The 14,545-nt window shown below is 58.4% G+C and overlaps 1 protein-coding gene across 1 annotated transcript in view; it reads left to right on the forward strand.

Moving 5' to 3' along the window:
- The first annotated feature begins 266 nt into the window (after positions 1-266).
- Positions 267-14,545, forward strand: part of TMEM132E (transmembrane protein 132E) — a 52,862-nt gene continuing 38,583 nt past the window's right edge. The window contains exon 1 of the mRNA XM_044745862.2: positions 267-400. Within this exon, the coding sequence (XP_044601797.1) occupies positions 334-400 (67 nt within the window). The 5' untranslated portion in view covers positions 267-333. The remainder of the gene's footprint in view (positions 401-14,545) is intronic.

The following is a 14,545-nucleotide window of genomic DNA, read 5'->3' on the forward strand; positions in this document are numbered from 1 at the left end:
GCAGACCCCGAGACGCTGGTGGCCACCGGCCCCGGGACCGCAAGTGCGGCTCCCCCCTCGCCGCGCAGATCCTGCAGGGGGCACCAGCCGGGGAAGGTGGAGGCTCCTTCCGCCCGGAGCTGCGCCCCCACCAGCTCCGCGGGTGTAGCCGGCGCCGCCTGGGACGCCCCCTCCCCTCAAAGTGTCCCCGAATTGCACTCCTTGGTCCCCAGAGCCTCCGCAGAGACAGCCTGGCGCCACGGCCACCCTGAGTTGGATGTGACCAAGCCCAGTCTGGGGCCAAGTCGTCGTCGACTGTTGCCCCCTCGGCCCCCTCCCGCTGCCGCCTCGGCCATGGCCCCAGGGATACTGGGCCGCGGCGGCGCCGCCCTGCTCTGTCTCTCGGCCCTGTTCGCCCACGGTAAGTGCCACGGCGCGGACTCGGAAGTGAAGATGCGGCGAGCGCCGCTGGAGGGGGCACGGGGGAGACTGGAAAAAGGCGAACCCCCACCCCCCCGGACTCGCAGCCGCTGCTCCCAGCTTGGCATCTCAGGCAGTAGCTCGAGTTACCTCCAGCCCACAAGCCCTTTGGCGGGAGCGGAGACTGCGAGCCCCGCCCTGGGGACCGAGCCCGGGCCAGGGAAAGGGCGGGGGGTCCCTCCAGTCCTTTCCTGGTTAGAAAGAAGGGTCCAAACCAGAACGTCTGGGGGCGTGTCCGCCCACGGAAATCTATAGGGATCTGAGGATCCGCTAGGTCTGGTCCGGGCCGCCGCTCCTGCCACTCCCTCCCCCGCAGCCAGCGGGGCTGGGGGCTGTTGGGGTCCGCGGGGATCGTGTCTTCGCCGGCCCCTGGCGCTCAGGCCGGTGCGGGGCCGTGCCGCCCGCCGCCGTGCTTCCTGCGGCGGTGCTCGAGAAGGGAAGTGGACTGACAGCGGCCCGGGGAGCCGCGGCGGTTCGCCCTCCCGCGCGCCGTCCTGTGAGCTGCATCTAAATGGCCGGCTTAGCCGAGCCCGGAGGGCGGGGGTCTGGGCGGCCGGCGCAGGCCGGGCGGCGCGCGGAGGGAGCGGGCTCCGCGCTCGCGCGCTCTGCAATCTGTTGCGTCTGCTCCCCAGGCTCGCCTCGGGCTCCGCGGTAAAGGAGGTGGGAGAGGGAGGGGCCGAGGTTGGGGCGCTCCAAGACAGTGGGACAGCAGGGATACGCGTGGGGGACAGAGGGTGTCTGAACAGCCCCCAGAGTGGGAACTCAGATCCGACAGGAGGAGGCTGCAGCGGGCCTTCCGGAGCTGCAGGCGCTCCAGGAGGCGAGGGGCGCTGACCGAGGGGCGAGGGACGGGGCTGGTGGGGAAGGAGAATGGAGAAGAGATTCCCTCTGCTCCCTCCCAACATGAAACCAGCAGACCTGGGGCACATTTCCCCGACCAGCGTTGGGGGGGAGTCGTTTCCCCACGCTGAGCGGTGAGGCAGGACAGGTTGGAGAGGGGCTTAGATGGAGGGGGCAGTGGGCTCTCCGCGTTGGTGGAAGACCCTCGGTGTGTCGCGCTCAGCTTTTGCCCGCATCTAACCAGTCCTCAGGAGCCTGCCCAAGCCCGCCGTGCGCGCGCCCAAGGTCTCTAACCAGCGGCGTCTCTCGCCCCGACCAAGGCGCGCTCTCAAGGTTGAAAGAATAAGGAAAGGGACTGGCTCTGGGAATCCAGGGTCCTGAGGCTAGGAGGGGCTGGGGAACGGGCTGACCTCCCTCCACGGGCGGATTGGTTCTTCCCGGCTGGGGAGTGACTGCGGGGGTGGGGTGGGGGGACGCTATTTTGCGTTCAGTTCTCCAGACACAGCCAACCTCAGTTCTTTATCAAAAGAATGGGCAGGGCAACGATGGGGGGTTGGGGCGCGCAGGGGGAGCGCAGCTGGGAACCAGAAATCTGGGCCCCATGTGCAAGACTGAGGGCGGCGGGGAGGGGGTGGGGAGGTGGGCTCTGGACTCTAGCACTGGAGTGCTGTGCTGGCGACCCAGTCCTAGTGAGCAGGGAGTTGGGGCGGCCAGCAGGAGGAAACGCAGCTCAGGCCTGGGTCTAGGCGTGGTCCTGCCCGCCTCCTGCATCCTGCTGCCAGAGTCCCCTGCCGAAAGGCCAGCCATGGCCCCACCGCCGGCTGCTCAGATGCTCTGGCTCCCACGTCTGCCTTCCTGACCCCTCAGCCTGGTATTAAAGATGCTTTCCCCTCCCCTGCCTGCCAGAATCCTGCCTGCTTCCTGGCACCCTGCTAGCGCTCCAGTCCGCCCTTGCTGTCCGGCCACTGCTTCTCGTGGAGTGTTAGCAGTCTGCCTAACGTCTCGTTAGATGTCAGCATCTTCTCTGTTCCCGTTACTCCTGGAGTAGTGGAGGCAGAACCGTGGACTTTTCTTCTCTGTCCCTCCACACAGCCAGTGCTCAGCACCGTGCCCGGCACACGCAGGGCCCAGGGTTGGCTGGTGATCAGAAAGCAGCTGTTTGAGGAGTGGGGGTGACGGTCTCCCACCCAGCCGGCATTCTCCCCGTTCTCCCACATTGTCTATCCGGTTCCCTTCCCAGCTCCTTCCGTAAGTCCGCATCCCATGCCTCAGTCTCCCCTTCCTCAGGGGAGGGTGCTAAAAGATGCTCAAAGCTTGGGGACCCCTCCCCAGATACATAAGGCCAGAATCACAGAAGTTTCTTCCCCAAAAAACCCATCTCCCCTAGGCCTTTCTCCTTCAGAGCTGCCTAACACCCACCCACCCAAACAGCCTCTCTCTCAGGAAAAGGGTTCTTGGATTTAGCCTCACTTCAGGCCGACTCTTGGTTGGGATTTCTGGGCTCTTCGAAGGTGCTTGGGTGGGCGAGCATTTGCTCATTTTTGTGCCTGGCAGGCTACTGAGGCCGCAGGGCTCTGACCGCACAGCCAGACTGGGAGCCAAATAGCCTGGGTTTCTGTCAGACTCTGGCGCCGTCCGGCGGGGTGACCTTGGGCTGCTTCCCTCGTGTTCCCCATCTTCCACAAGCAGTGTGGCCTCTGGCCCGTCCCTCCCCTTCTCACTTTCTGCCAGGACTGCTGGGCAGATACCCTGTGTGGGCGGAGCCCCACTGCTTTTCAGAGCCCAGCTCAGCCTGTGGGGTGATGGCCCAGTCTCCTACAGTGCTCCCAGTCTCAAGGCTTGTGCCAGAGAACATCCGTGAAGGCCATTCCCCTGCCTCCTTGGGCAAGCTCTCTGCTCCATTTTTAGTTCGAAGAAGAGTTTATGGGGCAGGGGGTGATTAAATATTTTGGAGAGCCGACTATGCCACCCCTTCCTCAGTAACCTTCACTGGCTCCCCACTGCCTATAGGATCAAGGATACACTCTTTGCCCCTCTGGCATCCAAAGCCCTTTATGATCTTGTCTCAATCTACATCTTCACTTCTGGGTACTGCCTGCCCTCCATCCTCCATGCTCCTTATGAGGTACCACTCTCCTCACCTACCTGCCTTTCTTCTTTTGCAGCCACCAGCCTTTCCATCTGGAATACCCTGCCTCCAGAAAGCCTTACTTAGCCTTCAAAGCCCAGCTCAAACATCACCTCCTCCAGGGCGTCTGCCTAGATTGTCCCTTGGCTTGTCAGCATTGCTCTCTTCCCTTTGCAGCACTCCTCATGGCTGCAGGGTGTGTGTGTGAAGGGTGACGTGGGCATACTTATGTGTACAGCCCTCCTGATCCCCCCAGACTTGCATTTAGGGCAGGAGCCATAGCTTCTTCATTTCTGCTCCACTGTCTAGTGCTTGACTCAGAGTAGGTGCTCAGAAGAAATGAAGGGGCGGGAAGACAACTCTATATTGGGGGCTCTCCCAGTGTCAACTGAAAAGGGGGCTCTGGAGTGTGAGGCGGAAGAGGGGAAGGTCGGGAGGCAGGTAGAGGACAAGGGGACAGGGCAGGGCCGTGCAGGCCCCTTGAGTGGCACATACAGGATCCACGTGTCTGAGTGACATGTTGCAGCAGTCCCGTGGGATGTGAATGCACTGTCCCTTGGGCTCTGAATACGTGACCTCAGATGCGTGTGTCCTCCCTCTGGGCCCCCAGCCCGACAACCTCGAGAGTTTCTCAGAGTTCTCCCGGTCCCCTTGATTCCCCAAGCTCTGGGCTCCTTTGGACATGCAGGAGGGAGGCGGCAGGAGGACAGGGCCAGCCTGGGAGGGCCCCTCACTGCTGAGAGCGAGCGATGAGGCCTGCCCCCCCACACACACACCCGTCTTCTTGGCCACATGGAGCCCTGTGCCACGACACAGCCTTGTTAATGTTTAAGACCAGTAGGTGGGGATGTGCTATAAACTTGGTGGTAGAAAATGAGCTTTACTGCAATCCATTCTGAGCATGGCACAGTGCTTGGCTGCGGGAGGTAAGGCCACTTTGCAACACCAGGGTGGGCCCAGGCCCTCGCTGGGGGCCTGTCTGGAACTGACAGACCCCCAGGCCTGAGGCAGTAGAAAGTGCTGGTGATGCTGCAGAAACTGAAACACTGAGAGGCACCAGCTCCACCCGCCAGGCTCTGCCTGCCCACCTAGGGCAGAGGGCCGTGAGCTGGGGGAGGGTGTCGCTTTGTAGCCCGACAGATAGCAATGTCCATCCACGGCACTGAAGCTGAAAGAGATCACAGGACCACTGCATCCACCCTTCCTGTGGATGTGGAGAGGGGCACTCCGAGAGGACAAGGGGGTGCCCAAGGGCATCCTGCCCATCCATTCTGGAACCAGGACTAGCCCCAGAGCGCAAGGGGGCGTTCCTGGACTGGCGGTCTGCCCTGGGCCCCTCGGCAGAGATTCCACCACCTCTGTTGCCTGCTCTCTCTGTGGCTTCTTCCAAAGATGAGCTTCTGGCCTCCGCTAGCCTCGGGTCCCAAGCCGTCAAGATAGTCAGTCACCAGGGACGTTAACGAACCTTGCCCAGCACTCCGGGGGGGCTCGTGGAGGGGTTCAAACCCTGAGCTTCAAGTCCTTTTCATGAGCTTGGCTTTCAGTTGGGGAGATGAGAAAAAGGCCCAGACTCTGAAATTCAAGGCAGTTTGAAATCAGAGTCCCCAGGATGCAGCAGACGGGGGTTCAAATCCTGACGTTGTCATCAGCTTGCTGGGCAGCCACGGGACAGCCAACTCCCTCTCTGGGAGTCTTGGTTTTTGCCTCTGCCCAGAGCAAGGGGACGGTGCCCGCTGAGGCCCCTGCCAACTGGCTTGTTCTATGATGGAACCACCTCTTGTCACCTCCCTTAGGTCTCCACCCGCCCCGGCCAGCAGATGCTAACGAGTGGCTGCGATTCGCCCTCCCGACTCCCTCCCCAGGGTCCTCCTTCCTTCTTCCTTGCCAGCGCTCCGCACAGAATTTTAATAAGAGATTAATGAACCAGTGGCAGGGTTGTTTTTTTGGTTTTTTTTTTTTTGAAAATAAATTTCTTTTCTATTTTTCTGCTCTGTCTTTTTAAATGAAAAGTGGGCCTCCTTATCATTAATTCAGCTGGCTGTGCCATGCTCCAGCGGTCCCCAAGGATGGGGCAGTGTATCGGGAAGGGCCAACACCATGCTGGCTTACTGTATCTGTCTCTGGAGGACCAACGGACAGCCCGGGGGAGGGAGGCACGGAGACAGGTGAGGCCCACGGGGTAACAGAGGGAACGAGCCCCTGGGGGGATACAGGCTGAGAGTCCAGAAGTCATTATCTTTTTTCTATTGTGAGTACCCCTTTCAGCTCCTCTTCCTTCCCCTCAGCCCACACCCCTCACACCCCTCCACCCCCTCCCACCCCTCCACCCCAAGCCCTGCTGGCTGGCAGACAACCCAGCAGGATGAAGTGGAAAATGCAAGCAATTACCTGGATTATTCAGTGCTTGTTTCACAAATGAATGAATGCAGGAATGAATAATTCAGTGCAAAAAAAATAAAAAAGAGTAGAAAAGGTAATTGAAGAAAATCCTTTTTTGTCTAAATTATCTAGGTAATTATCTGCGTTTGGAAAGTTCTGCTTTTTATCAAACTCAGATCCTTCCCGCTTCATTCTTTGCCACACCTTTTGGGCCTGTGCGGTTGGGCAGCTGGTTCCTCTCTTCTCTTGAATGACTCTGCATTCAGGTCAATCTGAAGGGAGAGGGCAGGAGGTGTGTTCGCTGGAGGGATTTCTAAGCCCCTCTCTGTTTCCTGGGCCCATCTCTCAGCATCCTCAGAGCCGGGAGACTGATGTGCCCAGGGTCGCCTGGATAAGCGGATGACACTCAAAATGGTCCTGGTTCTCAGTGGCATCTCCATGCAAGAATCCGGGTCTGAACAACGTCAGACCCTACAGGGCAGACCCCTGGCCCTGAGAGAACAGGCAGCCAGCACGCCCTTGACCCTGACCCCTTCCCCAGCAGCATGGCCCCAGGGCTGGCCAACCCTTAAACGGAATCGGCCACAGTCGCATTGAGGGACAACCTTTCTGCTTTTCTGAGAGAGAAAAGGGGAGAAAGGGAAATGGTTCCTTCCCTGGGGGAGCGCCCAGGATGACAGGCAGACACAGTCTCATCTTCAGAGAGGCCCTGATCTGGCGAGGGAGGTGCAGCCCCAGCCCTCAGAGCTGGCCTTTGTCCTCTTTCACAGTGAGGGTCTGACGGGGAGAGATGAGATGACCACTTTGCCCAGAGGCTGCAGGCTCCCACTTTGCAGCCCCCAGGGCTGTGGGGAGCCTGGCTCACGGCCAAAACCAGTGTGTTTTTGGTAGCCTAGCACAGACTTGTCATGGCAGGAGAAGGGTGTCGGTGGGGGCCAGCTGCACTGGCAGACGCTCGCCCGTGCACCCGCACAGCCACAGGTGCATGCTCGTGACGCCTGAGAGTCCTGGCAGTTCTTGGGAGTCCAGAGCCGTGACCCCATTTGACTCTCAGTGGCCGCTGGGGGCAGGCGGCCACTGTGGTCCCATTTTAGAGGGCAAAGCTGAGGCTCAGGCGAGTCCTGGCCACACTGCCTCATGGGGTCAGGTTTTCTGACCTGCCTGCCAAGGTCTTCTTGCCGTACCTCTCTTGCATGTGCATCTGGGGAATAGCAGAGACACGGACCAACAGAGGCAAGGGCCCATACACCTGAGTGAGGCCCACGCCGTCTGACCCCGCTGATCTCCAGCCCCTTGAATGAGTCACATTCTTTTCTGTGTCAGAACCTCCATACATGCTGTTCCCTCTGACCAGAACGCTCTTCCACCCCTATCTCCTACCCAGCCTTCAGGCCAGAGTATATCCACGCTTCCTCCCGGAAGCCCACCTTGATTCTTAGATGAACAAAGACCACTGCTTAGTTTGAACCTGGCAGGGGTGTGACCACTTCCTGCCCTGTGTTCTTGGGGTCTCCTGGGGTCTCTGGAGTAAGGAGGTATTTCAGGATTCATCAGATGAGTCAATGACACTTGTGCACATGTCCACGTGGACACCTTCCCTGTCACTCGACAAGTGTGCAGTTGGTGCTCACTGTGGACCAGACACTCTTCTAGGCACTGGTCGTAATCCATGAACACAGCAAAAACCCCTGCATTCCTGTGAGGGCAGGGGGAAGGCAGACAGCAAATAATAAATAGATTAAACAAGGAAATTATATAATATGTTAGAAGGCAACGAGGGCTAAGGAAAATAAGAAAGTAGGGTAAGGGGAATTGGAATTCCAGCGTGAGCGTGGGTGAGCGTGGGTGAGTGGGTGTGTTGGGAGGGGTTGTGCAGTATCAAAGCGAATGCGCCTTTGATAAAGTGTCATTAAGCAGCTTGAAGGAGGTGAGGGGAGGAAACTAAGAGAATATCTGGACATTACAGAGGGACCAGCCCCAGGGCCGGAGCGGGCTTGACCATTCAAGGTCCAGCCAGGAGGTCAGAGGGGCTGGAGCAGAGTGAGGGATGCTGGGGGGGAGATGGGGTGGGGGAGGGGAGCTGGGGTGGGAGGGGGAGGCCCTTGGAAGAACACTGACTTGCAGCCTGAGCGACGCAGGGAGCCATAGCAGGGTTTGGGGCAGGAGTGACCTGAGCTGACTGGCAATGGCAGAGCCTGCAGGAATGGGGACTGGCCTCCCACTGCCACAAGGAGGGACCTCTGTCTGCTCTCGTTCACCCCCTTGCCCCCACAGTCCTGGCTGGGGCTGCCTTTCCTGCCGCCCCACAGCCGCCCGATCTGGGGCAGGACCAGGGTGTGCAGGGGGCAGACTGAGGCAGAGCCCACCCAAGGACTGGCAAGGCTGGTGGCCACCCACGTCTCTCCTGTGGGCCTGGCCTCCTGTCTGTAACACGGGGCTGTAGCAGCAGGTGCTCCCATGGCCTCTTCTGGCTCAGACCCCAGCCATGACCTCCGTGATGGAGGCCAGGGGCCTGTGTCCTCATCTCTGCCGGGGCGTGTGGGACACTGAGCAATCTTGGGTTTCTTTCCCAGATTCTGATTTTCTAACTATCTACCTTTACAAAAAGCTCGCTCTGGGGGTGAGGGGGTTACACGCGCTTGTTTGACAGAGAGCTTATAGCGCTTTGATCTGGGGATGTGACAGCCAGGGTGACTGTCTTCCCCAGGTCCGAGCGGCCGCAGTGACTCTGGCTCACCTGTTGCTTTGACCCCTCTGCTTGTGCCTGTTTTGTGTCTGCAATAGCTCAGTTGCTGGCCCCTCCTCTCACCGCCAGCCCCCTGCCACCACATGACCACTGTAGCCCACGCCTCTTAGCCAAGGAGGGCACCTGCCCCGGGAGTAACCCACGCTCCCCCCTGCCCTGTTCCTCATGGGGAGAGACAGGTGTATGGGGCCTTTGTCCAACAGGAAGGAACTCTTGGATTGGAAATAGGAAAAACTGCCATTTTTCTCAGCTGCCAACGCAGCAAAGAAACGATCTCAATCTTCTGTGGCTGTTCTCGGCCGGAGAAAAACTGCCAGCCGCCAGCGCCACCGTGCATGAGAGGTCTGACATGCTGGGGAGGGAGGCTGGAGCGGGGGAGCGGCGAGAAGCAGGGGGCACTGGCCACTGCAGAGGGCTGGGCTCCCCGCTCCCACTGTAGCCCTCCTGTCTGGGAATCCCCGGCCCCCGCCCCAGCCCCGCTGACTCCACACCTCTCTCTGAGCAGCTATTGAAGTATCTAATTATCTTCCTAGTCACTTCTGTTAACTAAGCACCTACTGGGTGCCAGGCCCTGTGCTGGGCACCAGGAATCTCTCCCTTGGAGCCCGCAGGAGACTCTGTTCTGTTTCTGCTTGGTCCTCATGCTCACGGCTCCCCTCCACCCTTCCCCTTTCCCTGCCCTTGACCCTAAAACCAAACTGCCTGTCTCTTCCTGTGTCATTTGGGGCAAGTTACTTAACCACTCTGTGTCTCAGTGTCCTCACCTACAAATGATTATAAAGGCACTCCACTGCTAGAGTGGTTGTGATTAAATGAGTCGTTATTCCATGTCAAATATCTAGAGTAGTTGCCCGGCACATGCTAAGTGTCCACAAAGGATAGTTGTCATTATTATTGTTATTAATATTTTTAGTGCGTGCCAGGCACTGCAGTAAGTGTAAAAATGAAGAAAATACGGCGCCTGACCCACGAGGAGCTTCTAAGGCAGTGTCCTGGGGAGATGAGCCATGTCTGCGCAGATTGTGATGAAACGCAGCCATAGACGTGTTGGAAGAGCTACCACGTATCTGGAGGGAGAGGTCTTATACCTGTTGGGGGGACCGGGAGGGCTTCATGGAGGAAGCGCCACTTCAGGAGGCCTTAACCAGCTACGAGAATTCTGCCCCTGAAGACTCATCAGTCGGCATCTACTGTGCATCTGAGACCGTGGGGAAGACAGAAACGCAGGGCAAGAGTGGTCGCTGGCCTCCCAGCTCTGAGTCCAGTGCGGGGAGAGCCAGGGCTGCCTGTGAAGGACTTGCAGGGAGAGGGCTAAATGCAGGGTACGTGCTGGAAATTCTTTACCTGGATGTTTTCTTAAGACCTCACAGAACTTTGACCCTGTGCTCCATGCAGCATTGGGGAGCTATTGAGTGTTATGGAGTGAGGGAGTGACGTGATCAAAGCACTTCTCAGAATGCCTTGGTTGGGGGCCATTTGCAGAGTGGAGCAATGCTGAAGGAAGCTGTTCAGCAGCTGATCTGGGAGTGAGGGCTCTTAGGGTGGGAAATGACTGCTGGAAGTCATCGGCAGTCCCACCACGTGGCCAAGAGCCCACTCTTGGCACCAGGAGGCAGGTCTGAGTGCCGGCTCTTCCTCTTGCCAGCGGCCTGACTTCTCTTTCTGCTCCTTGGTTTGCTGTGAGATGGAAGGTAAGGCGCAGAGTCTGCAGTATGCGGCTCAGGGTTTGGAGCTGTCTTTCTTTCTTTAGCAGCTAAGGCCCAGAGAGGGAAAGGGACTTGCCTGGGGCTCACAGTCTTCCTGACCCCCCTGGGGTACGGGAGTGTCTGCTTGATTGTCCAGTCGGGAGTCCTGGGGAAAGCGGGTGAGTGGAAGAACTGAGAGAGACAGGGTGTGCCTCACTCTTTGTAATGGAGGCCCAGCCTCCCACCTCGTTCCTCCCCACTGAGGGGTGAGATCTGCCCCGGGGGTGGCGTCAGCATTTGGGCTCCCGGAAAGCCTCAGAAGCAGCCAGCTGTGTGTCAGCAAATGGGGGTGGGTGTCCAGGTCACACAAATGTAGGTTCGAATCTCAGCCCGGCAGCATGTGCCTGGCTGACCCGGGAGCACCTGCCTGCCTTGTCTCCCTGAGCCTCATCTTCCCCGTCTGCAGAATGGGAGTGACAGCATCATCCCTTGAGGGCCATGTTGCCCCACGGAGAGGAGATGGCACCATGTGTGTGGAAATGCCCAGAGCTGCATGCCCGCTGGGGGGCTTGGCGGACTTGGTGGGTCCTGAGCGTTCCCCTCCTTTCTTCCCTAGAGCCAGGCCTCTCTGCTGGGAAGCCCCTCTGAGACGTGCCAGCTACTTCCCGGAGAACCACTTTCTAGTGGTGGGGCTTTTCTGTTTTGTTTTGTTTGTTTGGGGTCTTATTTTTCTTACCCTTGATGCCTCCTAGCAACATGCTGCTTATTTTAAAAACAGCAGTGGCCAGCTGCCGGCCCCTCTCCCTTGCGCCCCTCCTCCCTCCTTGCCTTCCCGGGGAAGCAGCCACAGGCATCGCCCCCCACCCCCGCCGTTCTCGGTGCCTCTCCCACCCCGGGGTGGAGGAGGAAGCATTCCTGGGTCCCACAGCTGGCTCCACCGCAATGCCGGGGTGGCACCTGGCTGGGGAGACCAGGGCTTCCTAAAATTTGCATCTCCTCCACAGCAGGCACAAAGGTGGGCATAAGGGCTGCTTAGAGACCAACAAGGGTGGCAGCCCAAACCTTTGCCAGAATAAGTCGAGGGTGATGGGGAGTTTCTGACTCGGAGGCCAGGCGTCCCTGAACCACTGCTGTGATCTGTCCTGTAGCCTGAAGACGTGTGGCGATTGGTCCCCGAGCTGACTCCTCTCATGCTTCCTTCCCAGATTCCACATCTGCAGACAATAGGAAGAGAAGCGTACCCATCCCACGAGGTGGGGGGCAGGCTGAGGTGAAGCACAGTACAATGCAGGCCATGGCACTGTAAGCACTTATTATTCATCGGGAACCCTTAGGAGTCACCTTGAACAAGCCGATCCACCCAGGGGCCCCTCGTGTCCCCACCCTCCCACCTCATTTGTTCCTCCTCTCCCTGGGGTGTTCCGTGCTCCCTCGCTGGCCTCTCAGCCAACAGCGTGCCGTCAGACAAATCGTCTCCTCCGGCTGGAGTTTAGTTTCCCTGTCTTTGAAATCAGGGTGCTGAGCTGGATCCATGCTGTCCGATGGAAATATACCATGAGCCACGTCATTTGATTTTTTTCTAGTTGTCACATACAAAGAAATAAAAAGGAACAAGTGAAATGAATTTTAATAATAGATCTTAATCAATATATCCAAAAGATGATCACCTCCACATATTACTAGTATAAGAATTATTATTGAGATATTTTACATTCTTTTTAAAATTTTGTATTAAGTCCTCAAAATTCCTTGTGCATTTTACGCTGATAGGGGCACCTCTCAATTCCAGTTGCTCTGCAGCCACGTGGGGCGAGGGGCTGCCATCCTGGATGCTGCAGGGCTGGCCACTCCCCTGCCGAGTTCTCCCTCAGCTGTTTCTGGGGCCCTGGAGTCAGTGCTCTGGGGACTGGGGATCGGGGCCACTGTCCTCTCTGCTGTCCTCCTTGGAGATTGCCTGCCCGGCATGGAGCCTGCTCAGCGCCTGCCCAGCGCTGGCATGATTCAGGCTGGCCATGATGACTCCATTCGTGCAGAGGCAGCAGCTCCCAGCTGCCTCCCGGAGGCCACTTTCCTTCCCCCTCTGCCCGGAGAGCCTGGAAACAGAGGTCAGATCAAGTCACCCTCTGCTCAGAACCCTCGGCCTCATCGAGAGCCAAAGCCGGAGTCCTTACACGGCTGACGAGGCCGGCAAGGTCTGTCCTCCCGACAACACCTCTGTGACCGTATCTTCCGTCTCACCTGCCCAGCTTGCGAGGCTCTGTCCTCTTTGCTGTCCTCACACGTGCCAGGCACTGAGCCTCGGGGACTCGGCAATCACTGCCTCTCTGCCTGGCCTTCCCCCCAAATAAGCATGACTCGTCCCCCCTAACTCCTTCAGGTCTCCACTCCAATGCGTCTCACCAGAGTGGCCCTCCCTGGCCACCCCATCCAAAATAGCCCCGCCCCCTCCCCCGTCCCTCAGCCTGCTCAGCTTCCCTCCACCTGACGTACTGCGTAGTTATGTGTCTGCTTGTCATAGACTGACACCCCCACCCCCCGTCAGAATGGAGCCCCTGAGAGCAGGGGCCACACTGTTTTGTTCACTGCTGCGTTCCCAGCGCCTGGACCAGTGTCTGGCACAGAGGCGATGCTCAGTACAGATTTGTGGAATGAATGAATGACCAGGTCGCTCCTTCCCATCCTCTCATCCTTTCCACCCAGGGAGCCACTAGGAAGAGACATCTGGGAGCTAAACGAGTGACAGGGACCAGAGGGGGCAAATGTGTTCCTTCCTTCACTCATTCATTCATTCACACATTCATCTGCCAGATCCTAGCTTTGTGGTCTTGGGAAGACTGCCTCACTGCTCTGTGGCTCAGTTTCCACTCCTGTAAGATGGGGAGATAAGAGTGCCTTCCTCATAGGGGCGTTGTAGTGGGTAAACAAGTTGACACATTACTGAGCTGGGGCAGTGCCCGGCTCGTAGTGAGTGCCCAATAAAGAGGAGATCTGGTCTTATTCAGTGTGTGGTTTTGAATGCCCATCCCATGCCAAGCACTGTGACGGACACTGGTCATGCAGCAGGGAGAGGCCGTTAATGGGCCTATGTGGGTAAGGGTGCAGACAATGGCAGTGCAGGGCAGTCGATGCCCGGGTGGCAGAGGTGCAAGTGACTGGCCTCCCTGGACTTTGCAGAGGGGCCGGTGTGGCTTCTGTGGTTTCCAGCAGCCGCTGCCAGAATCTGTGTGCACTGGCAAGTTGAGCTCCGGCAGCATCACAGGGTGACCGTTTGGTCCCGAGTCCTGCCCGCGCAGCTACTGTGGGGTGCTGGAGAGAGTACAGCCCCGCAGGGAGGGCACCTGAGCTCTACCACCAACCTGGGGGGTGTCCCCTCGGTTTCGTAAGCCTCAGTCTCCTTGTCTGCAGATGGGCTAATAACAAACAGTGCCTATGTCTTAGACGATGGAGATTCAATGAGCTCGTGTGTGTACAGTACCCAGCGTTGCCCGGATGCCAATTGACGGGGCAGACTGCAATTCCTCTCACCATTGAGGTGCTGCCCAAGGGAAGGGGGACAGGTGTGAGTGTCCTTGCATGCGACAGGCACGCCGTCAGTGCTGGCTGAATGCTCTGAAAGCTGATTTGCACTCTGACATCCTCTGTGGACCGTGGCACAGAGGGCCACTCAGCGAGCTGAGATACTTAAAGTCAAAGGAACTTGGGTCAGGGGAGCTCCTCTCATCCTTCAGCATCCCTGTTTGAAAGATGCGAAGACTAAGTCCAGAGAGGGGAAGGCTCTCAGCCCAGCTCACACAGCCATCGGGCCCCTGCGCTCGTTGCCATCTCTTCAGAGGTGTTGCCTGTAGGTGTTGGAGGTGTGCGTGGCAGGGGCGGGGGAGGGGGGCAGCTTCGCCAACAATCGCAGGAGGAAACTGGCTGGTCACAGATCAGGACGCCCCCCCACCTCTGGCATCCCCGGGGGCCGTATCTCGGGGACGTGGCCCGACGGACACGATGTTCACACAGAGTCACCGGATTCCGTCTCCAGTGATCACATCACAAACTGTGTGAAATGTGAACTGCGGGGATGGCTTTGCTAAATGTGCCACCGCTTTTATTTTCCCCTCGTTTTCCTCCCTAGGACCCCCCACTGCTCCCTCTCCCACACCGCACACGTGTGTACACACACACGGGACCTGCATTCCCCAGGCATCTGGTTCCAGCCTCTGATCAGAGCCCAGTGAAGGCCAGTCGTGCCTCAGAAGCTCCATTCCTCCTGTCTGGGGGTGGGTGGGGACAGTGGGTATCTGAGGGTCAGGTTCTCACCCC

The sequence above is a fragment of the Equus asinus genome, chromosome 13, assembly GCF_041296235.1.
Source record: "Equus asinus isolate D_3611 breed Donkey chromosome 13, EquAss-T2T_v2, whole genome shotgun sequence".
Classification (NCBI taxonomy): Eukaryota; Metazoa; Chordata; class Mammalia; order Perissodactyla; family Equidae; genus Equus; species Equus asinus.